Source organism: Rutilus rutilus (assembly GCF_951802725.1).
Source record: "Rutilus rutilus genome assembly, chromosome: 7".
NCBI lineage: Eukaryota > Metazoa > Chordata > Actinopteri > Cypriniformes > Leuciscidae > Rutilus > Rutilus rutilus.
The window spans coordinates 6,067,255-6,095,028 of NC_140221.1; the positions used below are offsets into that span (position 1 = coordinate 6,067,255).

The 27,774-nt window shown below is 37.0% G+C and overlaps 1 protein-coding gene across 1 annotated transcript; it reads right to left on the reverse strand.

The window, feature by feature from the left end:
• Positions 1 to 1,884: 1,884 nt before the first annotated feature.
• On the reverse strand, positions 1,885 to 27,774 carry LOC311294199 (transmembrane protein 47-like). The gene is made up of 3 exons (XM_084414920.1): positions 27,346 to 27,774; positions 17,846 to 17,986; positions 1,885 to 3,070 (listed from the first exon to the last, which is right to left on the reverse strand). Exons 1-3 carry the CDS (start codon positions 27,539 to 27,541, stop codon positions 2,889 to 2,891), a joined length of 519 nt encoding a protein of 172 aa, XP_084271046.1. The 5' UTR covers positions 27,542 to 27,774; the 3' UTR covers positions 1,885 to 2,888.

Genomic DNA, 27,774 nt, shown 5'->3' on the forward strand with positions numbered 1-27,774 from the left:
CACACCAGACTGCTTTATAAACGAGATCAGTATAAAGCTGGTTTTGCTAAGAAGCTGCTCCTGAAAAAAGGATCGGTACCAACTATTCGTGTTCCTGCTGCACCTCCAGAAGAACTGAAGTGAGTGTAACGTTTTATTAACCTTTATATTAATATTTATATTAATCTTTGCAAATCGCTTGCTGCACGCTTCACGATGAATGTGGCTAAGGTTTACACTCAGGGTACATTACGGCATGTTTTCTATGTACGACGTTCTCAATATAATTCATAATCCCACGTTTATAATGAACAACAGGTTATGGTTATTGTGTTATTGTGTTACAAACGGTGTACGCACAGAACAGAGGGGCAGAGTGAGCAAAGCTCATTATCATTTAAAGACACATGCACTTAAACGGCGTGCTGAAAACAGAGCTGTTTTTGACCAGGTAAAATTAGTGTTTTCTTACAATACTAATGAGAATTTTTAATTAAAGTATATTACAAACTTTTAATTTAGACCCTAAAGAATCATATTAGCTTGTACAAAAATGCCATTATACGATCCCTTTAAGACTAGTTATATATTTATTTTATTGTTTTTATTTTTCTAGTCAGTTACATAAAATCTGAATCTGAACATTTTGTCTATATTTGTGACCAGACTGTTATTCTGCAGTTAAACTATTTTAAATATAACAAAAAGTAACTCGTCATTGTCATTGAACGTAGTGAGCCATTTAATCCATCTCAGAAAACTCTAGCACCACCTCAGTCACACATCAACATCACAGGCCTGACGGTGCACTGCATGTGACTAACAATGCTACATTTAGCATATATTTTTCTTACCTTTGCCATGGAATTGTTTATCACAGTTGATTTAGCAGGGAAATGAGCTTTGAAGCACTGCTGTTTTTTATGTCAGATGTCCTATATAAATGCAATCGAGTCTCTTCAGAAAATGTGAACAACACCACTCATTTCATATGATTACATAAAACTGTAGATTGGTCTAATCTGAATCCGAAACTGGAATCAAGAACATTTTGTCAATATGTGTGACCTTAGACTGTTATTCTGCTGTTAAACTATTGTAACTATTACAAAAAAGTAACTTGTCATTGATTTATTTTGGATAGCTGTAATCATGTTAAATTTAACCAATTTGTGTGACAGTGAATGTTGATACTAAATCTGTTTGCATTTCATTCAATACAGAAAATTAGTATTACAAAGTTAAATCTAATAAATCAATATCTGTGTATTGCGTTCTTAGCTTAGCAACATGTTAACATGAAACAATTGTTGTCAATTGAGAGTTGAGTCTGCTTTTTTTTTTTCAACAGCATGTTTTATTGTTCTATTTTAAAACGGAGAAAGGAAACTGATATGTTTGAGCTGTAAAGCCCAGGTAAAAGGTCTTCTCCCCAAAATCTATTTAATTTTTCAAAAAAACGCAAATATCAAACAACATGACATAAAATATATATCCTTTAAATCCAAACATCTGAATACTATAAATACATTAACAAGATGATATGTTCTCTAACAGATAGCGCAACACAAGAAATATACAAAATGGTAAAAGCAACTATATACTGTATACTTTTTCATAAAGAAAACAATTCCTCGAGAACTTGCTCCATTACTTTTCCTTCCTTATGGAAGGAGGTCCATGGGATATGCTGCTGAAATGGTCAAAAGGGCACAAACCCATTTCTTTAAAATGCCCACCAGGACATTTAATTTGAACACTCTGAATTCTTGCAGTCCAGCTTACAATTTTTCTTCATACTTCATCCGTTCTGAAGCTTGTAACAACAGCCCATCATGCTCATTTTAGGCCTTCACACTGTACATGAGCAACTGACTAATACGTTTGAGTGTGCGTACTTGTATATGTAATATGCTAGATTGTGTGTACTTGTAAATGGCTGCATCCCAATTCACATACTATCCGTCCTAGATTACTATGTCCCGAAACACAGTACATTAAAAACAGTATAAAATTAGCACCAACAATCTTAAATATATAGGGTTCAAAAGGGATTTTATAGCGATGCCATAGAATAACCATTTTTGGTTCCCAAAGAAGCTTTCAGTGAACAGTTTTTAAAAGAATCATTTTAAAAGAATCATAAAGAACCTTTTGCGGAATGGAAAGGTTCCATGAATGTGATGCCAATAAAGATGCCAATAAAGAATCTTTCCTTGAAGAGTGAAGGATTGTCCAAGTTTGCATTAGCGCCAACTGCACAATGGAAACAGAGGCGTTTGTGATGACTCATTTCAGAGTTTCAGTTGTAGAAATTTGTCAAGGTTGCAATAGCAATAGCCATTTTTAAATGTATGATTCTACAGGTTAAGTGGAAAGAAAAATCTTAAAAATACTCTTAAAAATAAAATGTTCCAAAACCATTTTGGGATTCCCAAAGTAACCTTTCAGGACCCATCTTAAAATAACCTCTTTTTTTTCTTAGTGTGAAGAATACTTCAATAATCTACCTTGTGTGGAATGGAAAGGTTCCATGGATGTGCTTCATGGAACTATAGATGCCAATAAAGAACCTTTATTTTTTAGAGCACACAAACGCAAACAACGCATAGCATATGCATGTGCATTGGGAAGCAGCCAACACAGTCCCATGACAAGTATTTGGTAGCAAATTCATATGAATTTGCATGGTCTCTTCCCTCTAAGGGTTAGGTGTAGGGAGTGGAGATTCATGGTGATGTTTTGATGTTTATGAATTCTCATGACATTGAGTTGTAACGTTTGTATGTGTTGTGAGTGTGCTGCATGTAGGTCTCCTGTTCTGTATGTAATAGAGATTGGTTACTTGCTTGCTTTGACAGATATAGTGTTTGAGTCTACTGAGTGAGCATGATCATGTATTGGAGCCCTTAGTACATGGCATCTTCATATATGTCTGTTCTAAGGCATAATAAGATTCCTCCTCCCAGCATGAAGATGGTGGCGCCCCAGCCCAGCCCGTAGCCCCAGTTGAACTCGTGATACGTTTGCAAGACTTTGCCATCAATGAATTTGATCGGGTAGAGAACCAGAGCACACGCCTGGAGGACCACTGCAAGAGAAAGAGACAACATATCAGAATAAATATATAAAGGGGTGTAAACACTACTTTTTTCATTCCATTGACTTCCATTCATACGCATGTAAATTTTGCAGAGAGGGAACACAAGCTCATGCAAAGAAGTTTTGCATTACAGCGCAATCCAAAGTTTAAGTTTGGTGAATCCTGACCTGCAAATTCATATTACGGGAGCTTGTGTGACTAATAGAAGATCAATAAGTGACGGCACGACCTCTCAGCTGAATTAAAAGATTTTGCAGTAAGTGGAGTAGATTGTATATTTTTACATCATGGATTTATTATTTGTTATTAGTCTAGTGTGACCGCGACTTAACACAGCGATAAGTAACAAGAAGTTATGTGTAACAGTGATTTTAAGCCAGTTACAGGGTGTTGATATGATTAATGTGAAGCAGAGCCTAAACCTCTTAATCATGGTAAAATTACAGTAAAACACCCTAGTGTGGCTTATTGCTTTTATAAAATAGCTGTAACATGAAATACACAAATGCTCAATTTAAGAGGTCATGGTATGCCCAATTTCAAAATCCATGCCTTGATTTTTGGGGTCTAGCCTACTAGAATATGTTTTCATGCTTAAAGTTTCAAAAAAAAAAAATTAACATAGTTGATTGTTGCAGCACCTCTCATCCCAGTCCGTCAGTAACGGTTTAGCTCCTGTATCTATGAAGAACCTCCTTCTGAAAAGCGCAGTGTGCTCTGATTGGTCGACTGGACTAGTGGGTTGTGATTGGCCATCCGCTTTGTCACGCACCTTACCATAACCGCGAGTTTCAACAAACTACTAACGCAACTCAACCAGGCCTTGCCCTTTTTTTTCACGCATGTCTCGGGCTGGAATTATTTAAAGGAGGGATATTGTGACACGTACGTTCCAGAAAGAAAACTCAAGACTACAATGGAGGTGTTTCAGGGAGTTAGAATAACTTTCTTTGGAGTGCTTTGTGACTTTGCAGACTTTTTTCATCCTTAAACAGCAACATTACACAAAAAAAATAAAAATAAACCTTAACAGATCCTCCTTAATATTTTAATTAATTAATGATAAAATCCCAATGAACAATTATTTTGCCAAATAATGCAGTTACTTAGCCAACATGCCTAACAGCAGTGCTGAGTTCCCACTTTCAGTACAAGCAAGTCGCCGTTCGATGACCCGAGTGATCTAGCACAATTATATTTAGTAATCATATTGCTAAGGTATGCAGAAGCAGTACCATGAAGACATTTAAAAATCAATATCAGGATTTTAAAATCAATTCTGTAAGAAACAAGTAGTGTGTTGGGTAATTTGAGTGTGGTGATATGATTCCTCAGTATGCGGCAACATTGTTGCAGTTGCATTCTAAATTCTTTCTAAGTGCTTGATAGAGTTTTTTGTTAAGTCAGCCAAAGTTCTGTTCTGTAACAAATGCAAGTATGAGGTGCTAATTAGTTTTTGGGCATCTGGTGCAAGTGAGAGATAGAGAGTCAGCTGCACGTAATTTAAAGAAAAAAGTATTTTCCACAAATACCCACCACATGTCATTGTACAACCTGAAATTACCTTGCCTTGTCATAAAAAATGTCTAATTATCCAAAACTTTAAGAGACTTATTTACATTCAGGGTAAGCAAGGGGATCTATATTCTTCTCTATTTTCTGTAGAAAAATACATGTTTATTGCACCAGATTACTGATTTACTGTTTTTCAAAAGAATTTAGGCACTCAAGCAGTTTGACAACATGATAAAAAAAAAAAAGATAAATAAAAAAAAGATTTTTCTCTCCATTTTGATTTTACCACCCGGCCATTTTTTACTTTATGCCACAAAACAAATAATAATAATAATAATTTTCAGGCCAGAAATTAAAAACATGATAAATCATAAAACAGGTGTATTCAAATTCCTGTCTGTATGAACTGCAAATCAGATTTCAATGTATTCTCAAATATATGAATGCATATTTTAATTAATATATTAATTAATACATTTAATTATTGTAATGCAAGGTGCTTTGGTTAAAAAATGTCTCCCAAATGCATAAATCTATAAGTAAATTACCCACATGTCAACGCCTGATTATTTGGGTTGGAGGTTTGTGTAATGCCTATGCCTAAATATGTGCAATAATGATAGAGATAGAAGCACTAATAAGCAATCAGCCAGAAAAGTTACAACTGGAGAAGATCATGTCAATCAAATAAACAGAGGACAGAACTCTAAGCAATCCTGTTTGACTTAGCAAGTCCCCCTCTGTAAACAACAAATTAATGAGAGAAATTGTGCATGCTACCATGCTGCAGGGTCTGGCACAGTGTGTGCAGAAGACCTGCCAGCTTGACACACACACACACACACACACACACACACACACACACACACACACACACACACACAACAGAGAGAGAGAGAGAGAGAGAGAGAGAGAGGCTCATTCCCTCAGGGTCTCCTCACATTCCTCTGCTTCTCTGTGCGAGACTGAAACAGCTTCTTGGTGCTGCTGAGTAATATACCGTTGAGCTCCTATGAATTTGTTTCATATAAATATGCTAATAAAACCACAGACTAGAACAAAAAACAATCACACAGCTTTCAAAAGCAACAAGTAAGATAGCTTGATACATCTGCGCTGCATGACCAAACAGGACGCCCTTCAACCAAATGTATAGATTGAGCCAATGTTGTTGTCTCGGGCTGCATTCCCAAAAAACATCATTAGCCAACCATGGTCACAAGTTACTGCATTGCCAACAGAGGTCAATAAATCATAGTTCCAACAAACATCCGTAAACCGTAAAACGTCCATATCTGAGTACATACAGCTCATACAATGTGCACGTAAATGAGAATTTCTCATATTTTTTTCTTGTGCAAATTTCTCCAAATTAACGGCTTTCTGCTATAAATGAGTTATAATACTCTGAAATTTATACTTGATTAATTAGCAGTTCCCACTTTATATTAGGTGTACAACCTGTAATTACATGCTAGAATTCTTAAATATATAGTGCAATTTAAATGCATTGTGAAAAAAGTTGTAAATGTGTTTTCAAAGTTGTAAATAAAACTAGCCTATATTGATTATAAGATTTATAAGATTATTGGAGTACGTTTCACAAGAAAGTTCTGTTTCAATCTTTCTATTTCTATTTCAAAATTTCGCATTTATTTCAATGTATTATTTGCGGTTTCTTTGCAATTACTTGTGAAATTTACTAGAAAATTCTGAATGAAAATTGTTTTAAAGTAAATCCTACACCATTTTTTTTTTTTTTTTCACTGTACATACAGTACCAGTCAAAAGTTTGGAAACACTACTATTTTTAATGCTTTTGCAAGAAGTCTCTTATGCTCATCAAGCCTGCAGTTAAAAAAACAAAAAAAACAAAACAAAAAAAAAAACAGTAATATTATGAAATATTATTACAATTTAAAATAATGGTTCTCTTTTTTAATATACTTTAAAATGTAATTTATTTTTGTGATGCAAAGCTGAATTTTCATCAGCAAGTACTCCAGTCTTTGGTGTCTTATGATCGATCCTTCAGAAATCATTCTAATATGATAATTTGATACTCAGTTATTATCAGTGATGGAAACAGTTGTGCTGTTTAATATATTTTTTTGGAATACTTTTTTCAGGATTCATTGATGAGTAAAACGTTAACAGCATTTATTCATAAAAACAGCATTTATTCAAAATAAAAACATTTCTAACAATATAAATCGTTACCATCACCTTTTATCAATTTAACGCATTCTTGTTGAATTAAAGTACTAATTTCTTTAAAAAAAAAAAGTTATTGTTCCCAAACTTTTGAACGGTAGTGTATATTGTTACAAAAGATTTCTATTCTAAATAAATACAGTTCTTTTTAACTTTTTATTCATCAAATAATCCTGAAAAAAGTATCTCAGGTTATAAAAAAATATTAAGCAGCACAACTGTTTCCAACATTGATCATAAATCAGCATATTAGAATGATTTCTGAAGGATCATAAGACACCAAAGACTGGAGTACTTGCTGATGAAAATTCAGCTTTGCATCACAAAAATAAATTACATTTTAAATTATATTAAAAAAGAGAACCATTATTTTAAATTGTAATAATATTTCATAATATTACTGTTTTTTTTTTTTGTTTTTTTTAAAGGCATTTAATATAAAGTGTGTCCGAAGTTATTACTTCAGCACCAGCGCAACATCATTAATGACAGTTTTAAACTGTTGAACCAATGTGGTTCAAACAACGGTTTTGGAAAACATTGACTAGCACTTCTCCACAAATGAATCATACTATGATGGTTAAGCAGTGAGTTACGTTGTTGAACAGGAGATGCATCCTAGAGCAATGTCTTGAAAGCGCCACAGAAACTCAGTGAATCAATCTGCAATTGGCTAACTTAAAGACTCAAGTCTCTCAGCATATTAAGCTGAGATAGGAGACTGTAATGTAACAACAACAAAAAACATGGTCTTCATGTTTCTAATAAGAAATTACATTGACATTCTTTGAAGGGGTTGAGTGGACATTCCAACATTCCAAGCCAAACAAACTGGAACTATCCTATTCCAAAGGTCTTGGTCTCAGACTAATTTATTCATCGTCTGATACATACTGCACACAAAATCCGAATCCAATGATTTATGGCATTTCCAGCCATCAGGGTGTGCAGGTTTTTAATAAGTCCCCAGGCAGTATAAGAATGAAGAACTAGTTAATGGATTTTCCAACATTTGTAAGGTTGACGTTTTGTTGGAGACAGTTAACAGAACATAAATGAGATTGTAATAAATACATGCCATGGAACAGTTGTCACATACAGTTAAAACGTTTGAAAAGCAGTTAAGGGAAAGTAAAACAATTTCAAGGTTGGGAAGTTAAATTGCAAATAAAATTAGCAAGACATTCTAGTGTCTGAAGAAAACGTTAACCCAAATCAAATAAAAACCATCATAATCTATGGTACTTATATTACTATTTAAATCATGTGGTCATAACCTGTTCATAACAAGGGTGAACTTTAAAAAAGACCTGTAGAGAACAGTATGTTTCAATTCATTCATGGATGTCAGTTATCTAAATGGATATCATTCCCACCCACTGACGCAGTACCACAGGAAAAGGAACAGAGAGATCGGTATCTTGCTTTTGAGGATATTTACCTCACATTTTATATCAGAACAGGATATTAAAGCCCAACTTCACTTCCCCCATAAATGCATGGAATGCCGAAACTGTTATGGGACACATTCCTCTGTGTGTGATGTTGTTCCTCCAGAAATATACGCCGTTTCATTAGCATCCTGTTTTTCCAAAAAGGGAAGGGATAAGGTTTGTGAGTCAAATGTTCTGACTAAAATGTTCTGGGATATGTTCTATTCAACAACAGTGCCTTGTGACTCCATCTTAAGGGAGATTACACAATGAATGAAGAGGAAATTTATGTACAAGTCATTGCACACCACCAACTAAAATAAATGCTGTGAAAAGATGCGGAGCTGACCATGATTCAGATCAATTCACCAATAGACCCACCAATAGAGTTTATAGAAATAAACAGGACTGAAGTATAACAGTAAGTATTTGTTTACACAAGCATCATGGTTACGTTTTTCTGGGTCAGATACAACTAAATCTATCCCGTTCAGATTCAGAAGAGCACACGAAGGCATACTAAAACCTTGCCGGTAACACCTTACACAGTATGGTCCCATTGGTGTGTGTGTGTGTGTGTGTGTGTGTGTGTGTGTGTGTGTGTGTGTGTGTGTGTGTGTGTGTGTGCGTGCGCACATGTGTGTGTTTTAGCTACTGTAGAGCAGATATACTTTTGTGTGTAAGAGAAAGTAAATTAGGCATGTAGTAAGTTAATGAGTGTGTGGGTGGAGTGAATAAAGTAAAGGACACAATGTGCTGAACAGTCATGAATGAAAAACAGCAGAAATGAGACAAATGAAAATACTTCTTGTCAAGGCGTAAAATATTTAACGCATCTGGAAATGTTGACTTTCTGATGCATTTTATGTGTTTAAACAGTACATTTCAACTGTGTACATCTTCCTGGCTGTTCCATGTTCATGTGACATCATACATCTGCATCTTTGCAAAGTCTTCCAAGTTTCCAAGTTAGAAAACAAGTTGGCATCCACTGCACTCTTCCAAGTAAGAAGTTGGAAATTTGGACTGTCCAGGTAAAATAGAAATCAGCATAAGAATAATTAGTTTTCACCAAAGATACATCCGTTTTCTTCCTACCAAAGAAATGAATCTGTTTGTCTGTGAGCATGTACATTTCCAAGACTGTTACAAAAATAAAGCTTCACTTCTTTTTTGCACATACACTCTTAAAAATAAAGGTGCCAGGAAGAACCAAAAAGGGGGTTTCACAGCGATGCCATAGAAGAACCTTTTTTGGTTCCCCAAAGAACCTTTCACTGAAAGGTTCCTTGAAGAACCTATTTTTTCTTAGTGCCATAAAGAACCTTTTTCGGTACTGCAAAGAACCCTTCTCAAAGGTTCCTTTTATGTTATCATTGTAAGTTTAAATATATTTTCGGGCCGCCACAGTCTAGTTAACATAGGAAGCACAAATCTATTTGTGGCGGTCAGTGTAGATATAGTGGCAGGCCGCCACAAATAAATCAATGTATGGGAAACACAAATTTACTCCAACAATGTGAGGTCACATGAGATTAATGGTAAAGAACCCTTTTATAATCTAAAGAACCTTTTGACGCTACAAAGAACCTTTTGTGCAATGGAAAGGTTCCTTGGATGTCAAAGGTTCTTCATGGAACCATATACCCCAACAAAGAACCTTTTAAGAACCCATGGGTACATATTCAACACACACACACACACACACACACACACACACACACACACACACACACACACACACACACACACACACACACACACACACACACACACACACACACACACACACACACCTTTAATGACTCTCCCTGCTTGGCTCCATAAGTAGACTTTTATCCACATAAGGCCGGAAAGCAATTACAGCTGGTGAAGAAAATGCAGCCGTAACAACATTCACAACATACCAACCGAATGTCTCATTTTTTCACTGAGTGTATTTATACTTGAACTTTAGACAAGCAAGATAAACTAAACTACATTCACAATATATTCAAAAACAATTATACAAAATTAATAAATGCAGATACATATCTTTTTTTGGCCTTTAAGTATTTTATATTTACAGTATGAAGGCCAATTTACACTGCCCCGACAGACACAGACCAATGCCGACAGTCACCAGATTACAGTACGTCACTTCTCAGACATTCAAAGACCAACAAACGGTGATTCAACATGTTTGATTTGCAAAAAAGAGAGCCGACAGATGCTGACAGGGGTAACACACTGATCCAACCAAACCTGACGAAGTGTCTGTTGCTGTCTGCCGGTGCAGTGTGAATTGGCCTTTATACAGAAAACCATTGAGATGGGGATTACACGTTTTCCATATAGGCATCACTGTTCATCCTGTCTGAGCATGTGCACGGGCTACAAGACCCGTGGTTTTCAACCCTGGTCCTAGGGTCCATCGCTCTGCACATTTAAGGTGCTTCTCAGTTAGAAGTCCTTCCTATACCAGTCCTTCTGTGTCCTCTTCCGCATTGACTTTCGAATGCAATACAGTGAATGAAAACTGTCTGTGTTCATTATAGACAGTTTAGCATTTTACTTCAAACAAAAAGAAAACAGTTCCACAATGTTGTCAGGACCACTATCGTCAAAGATGATTGACAATTAGCATAAAGTCTGGATTGGTGGTATGGTTCTGTTCTAGGAAAGAACTCCCTACGCATCCATGCAGCCTGTCATGGATAAGAGCAGCAATAACCTCCCTTAGGGTAAACCGAACAGAACCAACATGAATGTATTGCAGATATCATTAATGCTCAATAATTTGAATGTATAGCATTATTCGCGAATTAGTCTGATTCGAAGGGGAATCAGAAGGCCAAATCCTGACTGGACAAGAGGAGCTGGGGATGGAGGAGGGTAATTAGCTCCTGAGCAACGCGATAAGCTTACCGATCATCCAAAACAATGCTGTGTGATATGCTAAATATGCTCAATGTATGCGTATATAAATGATGGGGTTTTTTTTACCAGATGAGAACTCAAGAAGAGCTTCTAAAATGTGCAAAAGAGTTAAAACAGTCGCAGGAATCCCTCCGTCACACACACAAACAAAAATCTGCTGCAAGGAGACGTGGTTCTGACGCATTCAGTTTTGGGTTACCTATCCCTTTAAAGGAATAGTTCACCCAAAAATGAAAATTAGCCCATGAGATTTACTCACCCTGAAGCCATCCTTGGTGTATATGACATTCTTCTTTCAGACGAATACAATCGGAGTTATGTTTAAAAATGTCCTGGCTCTTCCAAGCTTTATAATGAGAGTGAATGGCTGGAGAAAATTTGAAGACCAAAAAAGTGCATCCATCCATTATCAAAGTAATCCATATGGCTCCAGGGGGTTAAAGTGAAGTGAATTCACCTTCTGAAGTGAAGTCATGCATTTGTGTAAGAAAAATATCCATATTTAAAACTCTATAAACTTTACTCACTAGCTTCTGACAGACGGCCGTATGCATCGATTTACGGTGGAAGACTAACCCCTGACCCGACGCACAATGCAATGACGAACGTGGAAGCTCAGGGGAAAGAGCAAAACAAAACACCGGTCGCAAATTAGCAATTTTGAAGAGAAATGTCGGAGGATTTCTATATAATAGAAGAGGAGCTTCACTTTGTTGCACAGCCCTATTTGTTTAAACCGCGAGAGGCGTCTAAGCTTACAATTCTCCTACATCCTACATCATACATGAGTCACGGGTTACTCTTGTGGCGCAAGTCGACTTGCCTAGCATGTATACGGTTGTCTGGCGGAAGCTAGTTATTTTAGATTATAAAGTTCTAAAATGTCTTACAAAACCCATGGCTTCGCTTCAGATGACCCCCCCGGGACCGTGTGGAGTATTGTTATCATGGATGGATGCACTTTTTGGGCTTCAAATTTTCTCCAGCCATTCACTCCCATTATAAAGCTTGGAAGAGCCAGGACATTTGTTAATATAACTCCGATTGTATTTGTCTGAAAGAAAAATGTCCTGTACACCTAGGATGACTTGAGGGTGAGTAAATTGTGGGCTAATTTTCATTTTTGGGTGAACTAACCCTTTAAGGTTGACAAAATGTGCAGAGAGGTGGGTCCCCAGGACCAGGATTGAAAACCACTGCACTAGTCTACGGCTTCAACAAGTTAGGAGATGGGGAGTATGAGAGAGAGACATGGAAAAGTTGACAGGACAGCAGGAGTAAACAATGTATCAAATCGCCATACAGGCAGATTCATTCTTCACTCTCAAAAATAAAGTTATTTAATGGCATTGATGGTTCCAAGAAGAACCTTAAACATCCATGAAACTTTTCCATTCCACAAAATGTTCTTTATGGTGGAAAAGGGCTCTTTTAGATTTTTAAAATTTTCTTAACATTAAGAAAAACAGTTATTTTAAGAGCTGTTCACTGAAAGGTTCTTTGGGGAACCAAAAATGGTTCTATGGCATCGGTGCAAAAACCCTCTTTTGGAACTTTTATTTTTAAGAGTATTAAAAATGTATTCTCGTCGGACTGAAATAACTAAATTCATCTTTCCATCTACTCTCTCTATGCCTTCATAAACTCCTTTTTCCTAGACAGCGTTACGTACACCAATGAGGAGAACTGCCTTACATAAGAGGAAATATGTCTTACATAATGTCAAAAGGCTGTTGGCAAGTAGAACGCAGATTTCTTTTTCCTCAGCCGTTTCAAACACTAATGCATGTGTAAACTGAGTTTGGTACCACTGAGAACAGCTGTACTCCTGGTCCAAAATGAATACTTGCCAAGAGCGAAATGAGAACTTTCAAATGAGAGTAAATAAAACAGAGAGTACATAAAATGTTACTTGCCAGTTGGTGGATAACATTTTCAGCAATTGCATTATCAGCCATGCTTAAAACCAGTGTTGAGTAATATAGGCTACTTTAAAACTTTATTCTCTCAAGCTACTACTGAAAACTTACAGTCAAGCTTTTAGCTATTCTACTACACTAAAGCCATTTTAAGGGAGAACAGATTTTAAAAGTACAACTATCATATGATGCACATAATCATTAGAGCAATATTTAGCAAGCAGAGAATCCAAATTTGGGACCTCAGTTAGAGACGACAGGTTAGTTCAGGTTGGACCATGGAAATAAAGCACTACTGAAACTATTAGTTAGGCCTACATTATTTTGTTAACTAAATTATGTTTTTCTGTAACACTTTCTTTCGATGATCCACTTTAGATATTCTACTAACTATAAGTAACTTTGCAACTACAGGTCAACTAACTCTCACTGGAGTGTTAGTAAAATGTATGCTTAATATCTGCTAACACTTTACTTTGATGCTCCCCAAAAGACATTATATTGACTATAAGTAACTTTACAACTAACATGTCAACTTATTCCACTAATCTGAACCGTAATGCCAAAAGTCGTGATCACTCTAGATTTTGAGCATGCAAAATGTCTTCAGACACTGCAACGGTCGTGATATGACGTCACACTCTGCAGCGTCTTTACCAAACTTAAACTTTGGAACGCAGAGAAATGCGAAACTTTTCGCATGAGCTTGCGTTTGTGATCTGACACATTTGCATGCGTATGAATGGAAGTCAATGGAACGAAAAGTGTAGTGTGACCGCCTCTTAACCCTAACAGTCTAATGAGACTTAGTTGACATGTAGTTGCAAAGTTACTTGTAGTTAGTAGAATGTCTAAAGTCGACCATCAAAATACAGTGTAACCTTGGGTAAAAATATTTTTCATAGCATGGTATTAAGTATTAATGACCTTGAAGGTTTTCTTTGTGGTTGTTGTGGTTTTTGTGGGGAAAAGAAATAATGTTGTACTCTGAGGTGCTTTGGCCTCAGATCAGATTGCCTATGTCATCTGCCCCTGTGCCATTACCCCATTGTTACGATTAAACTAACGGAGGTTCTGGAACAGCATGTGATTCCTCACATGGAACATGCATTCCTGAAGTGCAAATTCAGATCCACACACACACACACACACTGATATAATAGCTAGTGAGGGTTTCATGGGAGCTGGCGCTCTTATTTAGAGCATATCTTATTTGATGTAGAGTCGGCTGTTTCTGAAGGTAATTTTCTGGCATTAGAAGTCAAAGCCACTGGAGACGTTGCTCAAGGCACATCAGAAGCAGCTTTTAAAATCCTTAACCTCCCTATTCTCTCTCTATCTTTTCCCTGCACTCTCATATAAGGATAATCCTCACACTGCCTGAATCCACCCAGAGCTAACTGAGAGAACGGCAGAGTCTGGGAAAAGAGAGGAGGGGAGAGGGTGGCTTTTGGTGAGGGAACACATTTTTTCATGCGTTAAGCAGTGGTTGGTGGGAAAAACAGAGAGAGGAAGGAATTTCTCTCACATCCTACCTTTCTTTAACCCTCAGATTCTGTACTTCCCTTTTAATTGCTAAAATACATGCTTAAATGAATAATTCAAACAAATTAACATTCTGCCATCATTTACTCTGACAGAACTTTCTTCCATGGAACATAATTCCAAGAATATATTGTGCAGAAACAACATGCACAATCTTTTTTTAAAGAAAAACCCAACCCGAGACAGACCCGATAAAATGAGATCCGAGTGTGACCTGACAGCAATTATTTTGGAACCCAACTGGACGCAAATATAAAATGTAACATTTATAATTTGTATGAGAACATGTTTCCTGTGGATTTTCAAAAACTGTTTTGTTTGAGAAAAAGCACAAAAATACACAATAATTGTTTTTTTAAATTGATTTAGTTGATTAGTTTGGCATCAATTGCATTTAGATTAGTCTTCCGCAATCGGTATATGGCAACAGATTAGTTTTTTTTTTTTCGCTTGGAAGACCAATTCCAAGTAGATAAACTGCCAAAAGCATCATTTCATTTTTTACATCATTTAATATTTCTTTATTAAAAAAATATATTTAAAACAATCTCATAACATTATTTATGCAGTTGTAATTGCATTGTAAATGCATTCATGTCACCAAGATGACGCACACATTCAATATGGTTTGAATTCAATTTAAGAGCAAATATCGGCCCTTAATGGGAAAGTTCATTTCTGTCTCTCATGTATGTGATAAATCACAGAAAATAAATATGTTAAGTTAAACAAATCGCTGCTGTCAGGCGGAAAACCTTGTATGTCCAAAACCACAACTTTTCAGGAAATTCAGGACTTTTTTTTATTTATAATTAAACACTCTGGTGTAAAAGTTGATATTGTGGCTTTATATATGGTCAGACACCTGCATGTGTCATTATATTATTAACATTCCACCAAAATCAAGCTCGAATGGAGTTAAGAGGTTTCTGACCAGCGAAAGTTGAACATACGCGTTTTGTCATTAGAATGGCCGCATCTGAGGCAGAAAGTGCATCGCATTATGTTTTCATAAACTTACAGGTTATATTATAAAGTTTATTGTAGCTATGTGGGCACTCATTTTTTACTGTCATATTGATGATGTAGTGCTTTGCACAGGCTATTTAAGACAGTATTGGCTAAACAAATGCTAAATAAAGACACTCTTCTCCGCTCCTCAAAAACATACAACATTAGCCTATGTATATATACACGTGTATGTATGTATGTATGTGTATATATACAGACCCAGAATATCATGGAAAAGTTTATTTCCATAATTCCATTAAAAACATTACACTTCCATAGCTTATAGATTCAGGGCCCACAACTTAAATGATTTCAAGTATTTAGTTGTTTATTTGTACATAATTTGGGCTTCCAGCTCATAAAACCCACGAAAACAGGATTTAAAAAAATTAGAATATTACATGAAATCACACAGTAATTACACAGTGATACCATGGTCATTGAACCAGGTTTTGGTTCTTTTGGCAGTGTGGGCAGGTGCAAATCCTGCTGGAAAATGAAGGAAGCATGAAGTGCTCTGAAAATGTCCTGGTAGACGGCTGCGTTGACTCTGGATTTAATAAAGCACAGTGGACCAATGTCCTCTTTTCTGATGAGAGCAAATTTTGCATCTCATTTGGAAACCAAGGTCCCAGAGTCTGGAGGAAGAATGGAGAGGCACACAATCCAAGATGCTTGAAGTCCAGTGTGAAGTTTCCACAGTCTGTGTTGGTTTGGGGAGCCATGTCATCGGCTGGTGTTGGTCCACTGTGCTGTCCACTCAACGCAGCCGTCTACCAGGACATTTTCAGAGCACTTCATGCTTCCTTCAGCAGACAAGCTTTATGGAGATGCTGACTTCATTTTCCAGCAGGATTTGCACCTGCCCACACTGCCAAAAGAACCAAAACCTGGTTCAATGACCATGGTATCACTGTGTAATTACTGTGTGATTTCATGTAATATTCAAAAAAAATTAAATCCTGTTTTCGTGGGTTTTATGAGCTGGAAGCCAAAATTATGTACAAATAAACAACTAAATACTTGAAATCGTTTAAGTTGTGGGCCCTGAATCTATAAGCTATGGAAGTTTAATGTTTTGAATGGAATTATGGAAATAAATCAACTTTTCCATTATATTCAAATATATATATATATATATATATATATATATATATATATATATATAGAGAGAGAGAGAGAGAGAGAGAGAGAGAGATTTCTTAAATATGAAGGAAAAAATAAATAAATCTGGAGATACAAGGTTTCCGTCCAACATCGACTTACTATAAAACTAATTGTGGCGAACAGGCCGAGGGGCGTGGGAGAACGGCGCAAGTCCGGGGGTGTGATTGCTAATGAGCGACACCTATGAGACGCACCGGTCTCATATCTCTCACGGAGGAGCGGAAGCATAAAAGGAGGAGCGACGACAGTGGAGATCGAGAGAGGCAAGGCCTGGACTATTTTATTTAATGTATTGTTTTATTATGTGTGGCGGCAGTCGACCGTCTTTACTTTCGTTTTTGTATTTGTTTATTTGTTTATTTTATTAAAATATGTGTGAATGTTCAACGGTTCCCGCCTCCTCCTTCCCACAATAACGAACTTCGTTACACTAATATAATTGAACGTCTATGCATCACACTTGTGCAAAAAAAACTGTTTTTACCTTCAACATTTTTCTTCTTATCATTTTTTTATAATAATTCAGAATTTAAATAAATATAAGTGTAGAGTTAAAAAACTTAATTTCTGAGGGAAAATAAGTAGGTCAAATAGGTAAATATAAACTGTTTCTGTTATTTGGTACTGTGACTTGACTTGCTTGGTTTGAGCCACTGACTTGATATGCTCAATGTGTGTGCACTGCGGATTTAGACTTGACTCGAGACTTGATGGCAGGGACTTGAGACTTACTCGTGACTTACATGTGTGAACTGCTCTCACCTCTGGTGTGTGGGCAAGAGAGAGACAAACAAGCTGAGGAAATTTCTGACTAAAGTTATCTAAAATCCTCAGGTGTGACCATCAGGACCCAATGGCATTTACACTATAAAATGTTTTGTGTTCTGCTTGTGCTTAGCACTATCCACTTGCTCATTCGATGTTATGCCAGGTGTCAACATGGGATTAGAGGTCAAGGGTCACATTCCCAGAGTTCTCCTGCTAAAGGCTTGTGACCAAAGTCATTATTTTCCAGCAAGATGTTAATGTGAGTGTCTTACCTGCTGAGAAGAGGAACACTGCAACCATACGATAGTGCCTTCTGTGTGTGCCTTTACACAAAGAGATCAGAGCGATAAGAAATGCCACTAATGTCACAGATGCCCCGGCTAACAACAATATCAGCGTCGCTATTTGCCAGTCTGAAAGAGAGGGACACAGAAAATCATTGGTTAAGAAATCATTTACAACTGACAAAGTCATAATTGTCTATTATAAGAGTTAAAGAGATATTTCATCATCCAAACATAAAAATTAATTCCAACTACAAATGGAGAAATGTAACACAAAAAAATAAAAATGTCCTGTTTGCGCTTGCGCCCAGTCTCAACATGCAATAAATTCCAAGTGTTTTGAGGGCAAACCTTAAATTTAATTTAGTATTAAGCACATTTTTCTTAATTTGGATTTCTCAAAATAGTGGGCTCATCAGCTTTTGGCCTACTGTTGCTCTTACGCACTCTTTAATGAACATCATAAACACATGAAGAAGGTCGCTGTTCACTGTCATTATGGGCGAGCGTGAGCATCACACTGAGTGCAAATTTTCAATGCAAAAATCCATTAAATGGAAGCAAAGGACTCTTCTGGATTGACTGTGAACATTTGCTTGGTGATTAACCACTGAATCATATTGTATGTGAAAGACTGAAGTATGATTTACCTTTGTTCAGATTTGATGTGAATAGTTTTAAGGTGAAAATGTGTCGGTCGTTTGCAACACTTTGTCTTGGAGTGAATGAGCTTGACACTAAGCAGAGTCAAACAATCTAAACATCTCTAACCCCACAGAGGCCATTAAGCAAACAGATGGGAGGAAATGACATTATATTTACCCTTGCTTCTATCTGCCAAATGGCAACGTTCCATCCTTCCCCCCTAAACATTCATTTAACACCCATGTGAACGAAGAGGCATTGAAAATGTTCTTCACCTTTGTAGGTGTAGGACAAGCATTACAACTAATTAAATATGTTGACATTGCTGGACAAAGGCAATTTCACATTTAGGCAGCTTTTTCACAAAAGCCTACAGATCCCATTTAAAGTCCATTTAAAGTGAGAGTTCAATTGATTGTAGCACTGTAAAACCAAGATAAATGCAACAAATACCCGTGACCGCACATTTAAAATGAATGCCAAGCTGCTATGTTGTTACATTTGGCCATAGTACCAAAAATGGATTAATGGGGCCAATGCCCCGGGGCCGATGACTGCCAGGGGCCTGGAGAAGTGAGCCCTGTAGTGACCTGACAGCCAAAGAAAAAGTACTGCGAAAGTAAAAGTGATAATGATAGACAAACGGTGCATTGAATGTGTGCCAGTAACTGCACTGACAAAATGATAAATGTTATTTGTCCAAGGCACTTCCTCTGCACGAATGTGGCTTCTGAACGCATTTTGTTAGTGATGCAATTAGATTCATTTTTGTAATTGTGACCATATGTGTTACATGTGCAAATGTATGTATTGTTTGGATATTTTTTTCACATTTAAGGCACTGCAGACCTACATAGATTTTAATTAACCACTTAATTTACATCTGCAAAATAAAGTTGAAATTATTTGCAGTTGTGAAACACTGAAGTTCTTATTTTGGTTTTAAGATTACAATCATAAGGTATAAGATCTCTTTTGCTTTCTTTTTTACTCACAAAATCCATGTATGGGGCAACAAGAGGAGGGCTGGTGCCTTGGAACCTCAGTCATAAGGCTATAATCTATCCATGACAGTCTCATGAGTTCGCTAGTGCAATGGAATTAGAACAGAATGCAGAGGTCACATTTTTAACATGCCTTTTAAACTCACATGCCAAAGATGTCTGCATATAGACTAGCAAGAAAGCGATTAAAATGCATTGCAGACAGAATATAAGAATGCATCCTATGTGTAAATCTGAGTGCTGTGTACTGTAGATTAGTGATATGGAAATAAAACAATATGCTGAATTCTAAAGTCACTCTTTGTAATGTCTACTTAAAGCTTTGGTCTGTCCTAATCAATTCTAAAAACTACCAACGCATTTCGGATTGAGGGCCTTCTTCTGGGTATACAACAGACACAAGGCATGAACATTTTAAGAAAGCATCTCCATGCTGACTTACTTATACAAAGAAAGTTAACAACGGCTGACAAGCGCCACTCAAGACGTCACACTAATTGGTTAAAAGGTTAATGATCAAGATGAAACGCACATGTGAAGTAGCTCCAGATCCTACCTTACTCATAATCTCAGCAAATATAAATACAAAAATGTGATTAAATTGGATTAATATGAGCAATCTGTCTATTACTTCTTAAACGGGCAATTCTTTGCTGGAAAAATGGCATTTTCAATAAAACTTGGCTGCTTATGCGACAGAAAGGCTTTTTTTTTTAATCGTTACAATCTGACTAGAGAAAACAGAAAAACTTCCAACACCCATAATGCACTGGGTATGTTGCCGTCCAAGGCCACTCCCAGTCTGCTCCTATTGGATAAGCTTGACCAGAGTCAAATACATTGAAGGAGTAGGATATACTTCTTATCAAACTTTTAGTCACAATGGTGTCGACTTGTTTTCTAGTGAACGATCCACCACGTTGGGCTAACGACAGTATAGGAAACATGAAGAGAACACTGCAACGGAAAATCTAAAAAAAAACTCTGTGTTTGTAGTTTCCATTTTAAACTAACTATGTGTTTTCACGAAATCCCTCAAGCAGTCACATTTCGCATCATCCGGTGGACTTTTGCTGATAAATAAGCTGGAATTTCTCTGTCCAGGTAACATAAAGAAAAAGTTAACTATGTTAATTTAGATATACTGTACTGACATTGTAACAATACAAAGTGGGTTGAAATTCAGAGATTTTTTTACTGAACAGACAGCACAAACTAATACATGCAACGGACTGCTTTCTCCTGTTAAGCACAAGTTGTTTTTAGTGTGCTGGACAGTTACTGTGAGAATGCTGGATTTCTGATTTGGTATAATACACTGGTGAAATGTTTTATCACTATAGGCATAAAGCTTATGCCACCGTTCTCTCTCACACACATTCTATTCAATAGTTTTTTTTCATAATTTCTCTCAAGTCTAATCCCACTTCTCTTGCCCCAAATAAGACAAGAAAGGCACTCAGAGTAAATTAGCCCTTAATTTGATCCTTTTACAATAATCTCCCAGGGGTTCAAGGATTGTGTGTGTCTCACTCACACACAAACACATGCACCTACATACACTTTACCTCAAACACACACACTCTCTGATACCTCTAAGCACTTTATTCATTTGTGTCCTCCTGGGTGTTGTTTTTTTAATGAGTTGTGCCAAAAAAGTGCAGTGAGCTCAATATAACCCGTTACACAAGCACCATCAGTCACAACAGCCAATCATCAGCACGAGTGTGTGAGACAGAAAAGACACAAGGGTTTTCCCAGGGTATCTATGTCATTGATTATGCATTGCGCCCTGTTCTCTAAAAAACAACATGTAAAATGGAAAAGAACCAGAGTGAAAGCAAGTTTTGAAATGCCTTCTACATGAGCTCCACCCTCTTCTTACTGGTGGACAAGTAACAGATCAACTTTACAACAAAACTTTACTTTGGTCTTTATATTAGATCTTTATATAAAGTAGTTCATCATTTATATTCAATAAGTCAAAATCAGCTGTCTGGCTTTGGAGTCTCTTCATTTAAAGCAATGTCATGCATTTTTTAGGCCAAAACATTTTTTGTCACATACAGAAAACATCTCCTCACTATCCGCTAGCTGCCTGTCCCCTGAACACTGTAAAAAAAACGCGGTCTCTGTAGACAGCCCATGCAGGCTCCACAAATGGCAAGAAAAACAAACTGGCCCAGCCTGGACCACGAAACATAACAAACAGTGTTCCAGCCAATAACCGACAAGAATGATTTGGGCTGGGGGTTGGGGAGTGCGTGTGCACATGAAGGGGAGTGGAGGAGAGAGAAGCATGAAGAGGGAAGTTAGCTAGAGGAGAGATGTCCTAACAACGACTAACGTTAAAATTGTATATTCTTGAGAATTTTGATATGGCCGACACACGACCAAAGAGATGATGTTCCAATGAACAAATAACAAAGAATAGCGAAAAGGAGAAGGAATGCGAAGTCAGAAAAGCGTTCAAAAGGTGGCGAGAACTCCGCCGGCAGAAGGGCTTCCAATCCGACTTTCAGGCGGCTCTGTTTTTACTGGACACTTGGGTAAATCCAGTTTGTTTTTTCTAAATGGTTCATGACTGTTTCAGGAAGCACGGAAGGGAGGGAGAGGGGACGGGATGAGGAGGAGGGAGGGTCAAGCTAGCCTCCGTTTTGTCTGACAATACTTCGAAAGTCAACAAGAAGTGACATCACCCAACATCGCTTAGAGCACCTTTAAATTGAGATGAGTGTGAGTTTGATGCAGAATAGTGAGCAGTAACAATAAATTAAGGAAATAGTTCCACCAAAGAATTATTTACACACCACCATATGATTCCAAACCATATGTTTTTCTTAAGTGGAACATGAAAACAGATATTTTGAAGAACGTTCATGCTGCACTTTTCTACAAAACAAATTCAGATATTTTAAGCATTATGTGATCATGTTTGTTTTAATGACTTTGTGTTATTGATAATGATCTATTACTTTGTGGGGGAAAAATCAATAGGTCACTGTAGCTCTCAAATAGCATATTCATACCTGGTCATCTGTTTCATGGAAGAGAGAAAGTCTTATGGAATTGAAGTTGACAACGGCAAGCAAATGATGACAAAGAATGGGGTGTAACTATTAAAATAAAATCTTACTATGTAGTTAGAAATGTTCTGAAACTGGACTGATATACCAGCTGTCTGATTTGGAATATCATAATTTGATTATTATCAGACTGTGTTAGTTTGTTACAGTTTCCAGAACACAGATTAAGTTCAGTCCACAAAGTCTGATCCAGAACTAAACCGCACTGTGACTAAACCTAATCCTGTTCGCAAAGACTCAGAGCAAGTCGTACCCCAATCAAATCCTCGAAATTGTTAGAATACAATGCAGGATTACCTCTTTCACTTACCCCTGCATGAGCTCATATTAATCTAGTAAAATCACACACTTCAGAATGAAATCAATCACATACAGAGGGATCCAAAAATCTGAGACTAAAAATCTGGGATTTAAAAATAAAACTTAAGTAAATAAATTATTTTAAACAAATTGTTAAAAAAAGAAAAAGTTATTACGTAAAGTAATAGGATTCTGCAGTACTTTCGTCACTCATCAGATGTAAGCAAATGTGTGACTAACATGTGAACCTCTTTCTACTAAAGATCAGACTTCCTTGCTTTCATTGACACACAAGACCTCGTTTACACCTGGTATTAACGTATCGTAGGAAGTGGTCAAGGGGAGTCAGGTTTACACCTGGTCATTACATCATGTGCCTTAAATGAATCTCCTGTGAACACTTGTGATCAGATTTAGAGGGGACTGTCTCTGATCATTCACCTTGATTTCGTACATTAAATGTCAGTGTGCAAATCTTGATAATTATTTTCAAAAACTATATAGATCTTATATAGAAAAAATATATATATATATTTTAGAAGTATTTAAGAAATATTATGAATTATTAATCCATTAATATACAGTATTTATGTTTTTGAAAAGCCAGTAGGCCAGTTGCAATTATTGTCTGATCACTGTAATTTGATTTAATCCCAAATTTTTACATATAATGCAATTTTTTCAAATATAGGAAATTTAAAAACCTAGATTCACGGCAAAGTTATTTTTCGTTCTTCGTTTAGGGGTAAAAAGAAGTTTGAAAAACCTTTGCAGCGACTGGCACGCTTTCTGAGAAGTGTCTTTCTGCGTGGACGTTCCGGGTGGTGTACATAAAGACCGAATTGAGTTCTCTTTTGTGTCTTATCGCGCTTTAATGGTTTAAAATCAGTTTAATTAATGATTGGTGAATCATAAGATAGGCCGACATTTGGACCATTCCCTTTCTGGACCATCCAGATAGTAATACTGTTACATTATCCAAAGGACACCGGGAAAAATAGTGGATGCTGTGTTATTTGCGTTAAAAATGTAAGATGTTAAACTAAAAAAAATATATATATATCTTTTTGACAGCCCTAAAACAATTATATATATTGAAACTAATCGTCAGCACACAATACATGATCATGAGGCACTATTTATGACATTTTACAAACAAAACTTGCTTTGTCATAAAAAGGTCAAATTATCTGATTATTTTATATTTAGTCATCTTGACCATCTCCAGGTGTCCTCTCAATGATATTATTTCCTGTTTTATGTTTTTTTTTTATGCATGTTTGTTTGTACCACATGATTTTGTTTGTATTAGGGGACATGACTGATTTAGCATACAAACGTTGGTGGTAGGGTTGGTTATCGTCTGAGTTTTAGCAATTCCGATTTTAGATTCCAAACCCTAGTAGGTGGACAAAGTTTTTCAAAAATTAATAAGCAGTGAAACAGTTCAAATATTTTTTTATGAGGATTATGCTAAACTACTTTTCAAGTTTTCATAAAAAAAAAAAAAAATATATATTATATCCTGACAGTCAAGACATTAAAACATGCTTATCATAAAAGAGATGTATTTAAGTCATTGTCTACAATTGAGACTAGAAGCATTTGTAGTGGTCTCAGGCTTTTGGACCCACCGCCCATCTGTTCTATTTCAATTCAAGTTTTTTTCCAGAGCATTCTGTTTCGTGAATGTGCCCATGGGTCTGAGTGGTAAGGGTCACCACACTAAGTTAAAAGGGAACATGAACTGACCTACATGAATGAATCTCAACGGAGACAAAGCAAGAAACAGGTGTGTATCCTCGAATTAGGCACAATTCAGTTAATCAATAGCCACATAAGCTATTTAGTCATTGCATTGTTAAAGTAAATCGGCATTTATGTGGCTTAGTCTGGCTCTATTCTGGTGATGGTTACATTTCACAATCCAACAATTTCTGATGAATTAAAATCTTGTCTGCATTCATTTTATTCACCCTTCAAATATAAAGTTCCAATCACAAATACAACATTGCAATGCAAAACTAAAATGGGTTGCAAATGGGTTTGACATTAAAGACAATCCTTACAAAAGCATCAACTATGTGTGTGTGTCTTTCTCGCAAGAAATCCTCTTATCTCTGTCCCACAAAGCACGCAAAAACCCCTTCCAGTCTAAGTTTAAGAGTGTCTCCTCAAGCTTCCCCTTAGGACAGATCTGTACAGAGAGATAGGCTATGATAAAAGATGACGAAGACAGAGAGAAATACGGACTATACATCAATATAGCCATAATCCCACAGAAAGCATCTCTAGGGTTCTCTTCCAGACTCCATTCCCTGTGAGGAGCCGGCTGTAGGCTCATTAACATCAAAAACTGCCCTGGGATTCTTCAGAGATTGCCATCTTTCTCAGCAGTGTATGCCAGAAGGACAACAAGAGAGCCAGACAGAGAGAACATAAGAGAGGGAATGCACCAAAGAACTGTTTCAAGACATGCCAGGGACCAAACTGCAGCAAAGCGGCACAGACAACAAGAAGAAACCCTGTGTCTTAAAGTTTCTGTCTTTTTCTATAAGGCTTGCAAATGTATTCTCAACACTGATGTGGTCTGGAATGGAATTCAGTTTGAGATCTGGTTCACTGCAAATTGTCACTTGATGTGACGTGAGAAAATTCTGTCATTTACTCATGCTGATGTCATTCCAAACCTGTATGACTTTGTTCTTCAATCAGCAGTTCAAAATTCTGAAGACTGTGCAATTTCTTTGCAATTACAGTGAATGGGGAACATTAAAACTTTGAATTAAGGATGCAGCAGCAGTACAGCTTGCAGTTCCTGCAAAGTTTCCTAAAGACCAGACAGAAACAGACTGAATTTTGCATCGTTATCCAACTGATTACATCCCCTTCCAGTGTTAGCCACTATTAAGTCGAGGAACCGGATCCAGATTAGTCTGATTTCTGAATGAATTATTCAGACCGGGTTTATGAACTGGACAAAATGATACAATGGAATGAACTCAAAAGAACACTTCCTTCACGAATCATGCACTACTTTTCTCATTTACTGACTAAGGAGAATGTAAAGGTCTTAAGTAAATAATGGCCTGGTCTTCAAAAGACTTAAAATACACCACAGAAGTCAAAATAAATACTTTTGTGGTGTTCTTGTATTCCATTCATTATAATACATGGAAAAGATATTGGCATACCAGCAGTCTTCCAAATTTTCTCCTTTTGTGTTATAAGTACCACATGTTCCTGGATCAACATCTTTGTTGATCCGGGAACAACATTCCAATCAACCAATCAGATCTGAGGGACAAGTTTAAAGTTTATGTCAAGTTTAGGCTTATAACCAGGGTTATGAGCTTCCACATCAGTGTTATTCATCTATAATTTCCCTCTGATTGTAGGGATAACAGAGTAGGGATATGGTTAGGACTAAAGTTTCAGACAGGAATGTTGTTCCAGGATCAACAAAATATGTTGGTACAGGAACATGTCTTAGCCTACTTGGAAAAATCACGGTGACCAAAAAGGTCAGACTGAAACCACATTAGGGGGAATGATCAGAAAATTCCATTCCTTTTTTATACTTCAGTGGACTAATGCATTATTGTACGCTAGCACATCATGCTGTATTTGGTTTACAAAAAACGTCCCCCCAAAAAGCATGAAAACAAAGACATTCCTGCCAGCTAGACAACAATGGTGAGGAACACGCCCACCCCATTACAAAGCCCACGAGAGTCGACGCGAAACCTCCCAGATGGTGAATAGCCTATAATTGCTTATCAACATGAGGATAAACTCGAGCAACAGAAGGGTGTAAACGGATGCCTAAACATCTGTCTTTTCCAGATTATTGTTGAGCTCGGTTATGATTTGATTTCGGGCTCAAGAGATTAAAAAAGCAAATGAACTAGCCTACTGCCGCTAGGTGTTTAAAATAGACAAACTGAGTCGACTAACAATGACCCATTGTTTGATCAAGTCATCTGTGACGTGCACCACCGTAAATTCCGCACATTTCTTATATGAAATTGCGACAGTGTTGTTATTTTCAAGTAAAACGGCGGATCACCACATATGGGCTTGTTTTGGACACATTTGGAGACTTTGATGTTTTCTCCGCTAATTTTGACCATTCTAGTCAATGTGGTTAAGTGTTCACGTGCAGACAAACAAAGCAAATCATGGCTATAAAATGCGATGTATGACGTCAATTGACACTGATGCAACAATCAATCAATAATTGTTACATTCTAAGTTTGTTTATTTTTTTTATTTGTTTGACAACGGACTCTTCCGTGGGCGTAAATACAATGTTTACAGCTTGAACACATCAGCAGTAATTGTATAGTTAGAATAACTATAATAATAGTTATAATGGGGATATACACAACCCCCATATTTAATTATAACAGCATGCATTTCTCTCCTTGAAAACATTGGTAAGGGCACTGACCAGACTTGAGGGTGGAGATGCAGTTCCAGTCGGTGTCGATCTCCCTGCATGACTCCCATAGCGACAGCGCGTATCCATCCGCCGTCACCCACGCGGGGCTCAGCAGCGCGACAATGTCCAGGCAAAGTGCGAGAAACACGCAGAGAAGAGCGATGAGTTTGAACGGCCGGAACACGTATACATCATTCACGGACATTTTCTCATAGCAGACTGTCGCGGGTCTCGCTCACTCGCGTCGGGATATGGAGTACCGAGAGGCAGCAGCGGAGAAGCGCTCGTATCGGCAGTGAAAGTTTGTCTGTCTGTAAAGAGTTGAGCTGTGCGTGCCGATGACACTTTCCCGAACACCCGAAACGCTCTGCGCACACAGAGCAACGCGCCACCCAACGACCAATCGAGAAAAAACACCAAACATAACCTACTAGGGAG

Coding starts and splice junctions, on each gene's coding strand:
- LOC311294199 (XM_084414920.1), bottom strand. CDS start 27,541: ATGTCCGTGAATGATGTATACGTGTTCCGGCCGTTCAAACTCATCGCT. Junction 17,987..27,345: donor CATCTCCACCCTCAAGTCTG/GTCAGTGCCCTT, acceptor CCTCTCTTTCAG/ACTGGCAAATAGCGACGCTG. Junction 3,071..17,845: donor AGTGTTCCTCTTCTCAGCAG/GTAAGACACTCA, acceptor TTTCTCTTGCAG/TGGTCCTCCAGGCGTGTGCT.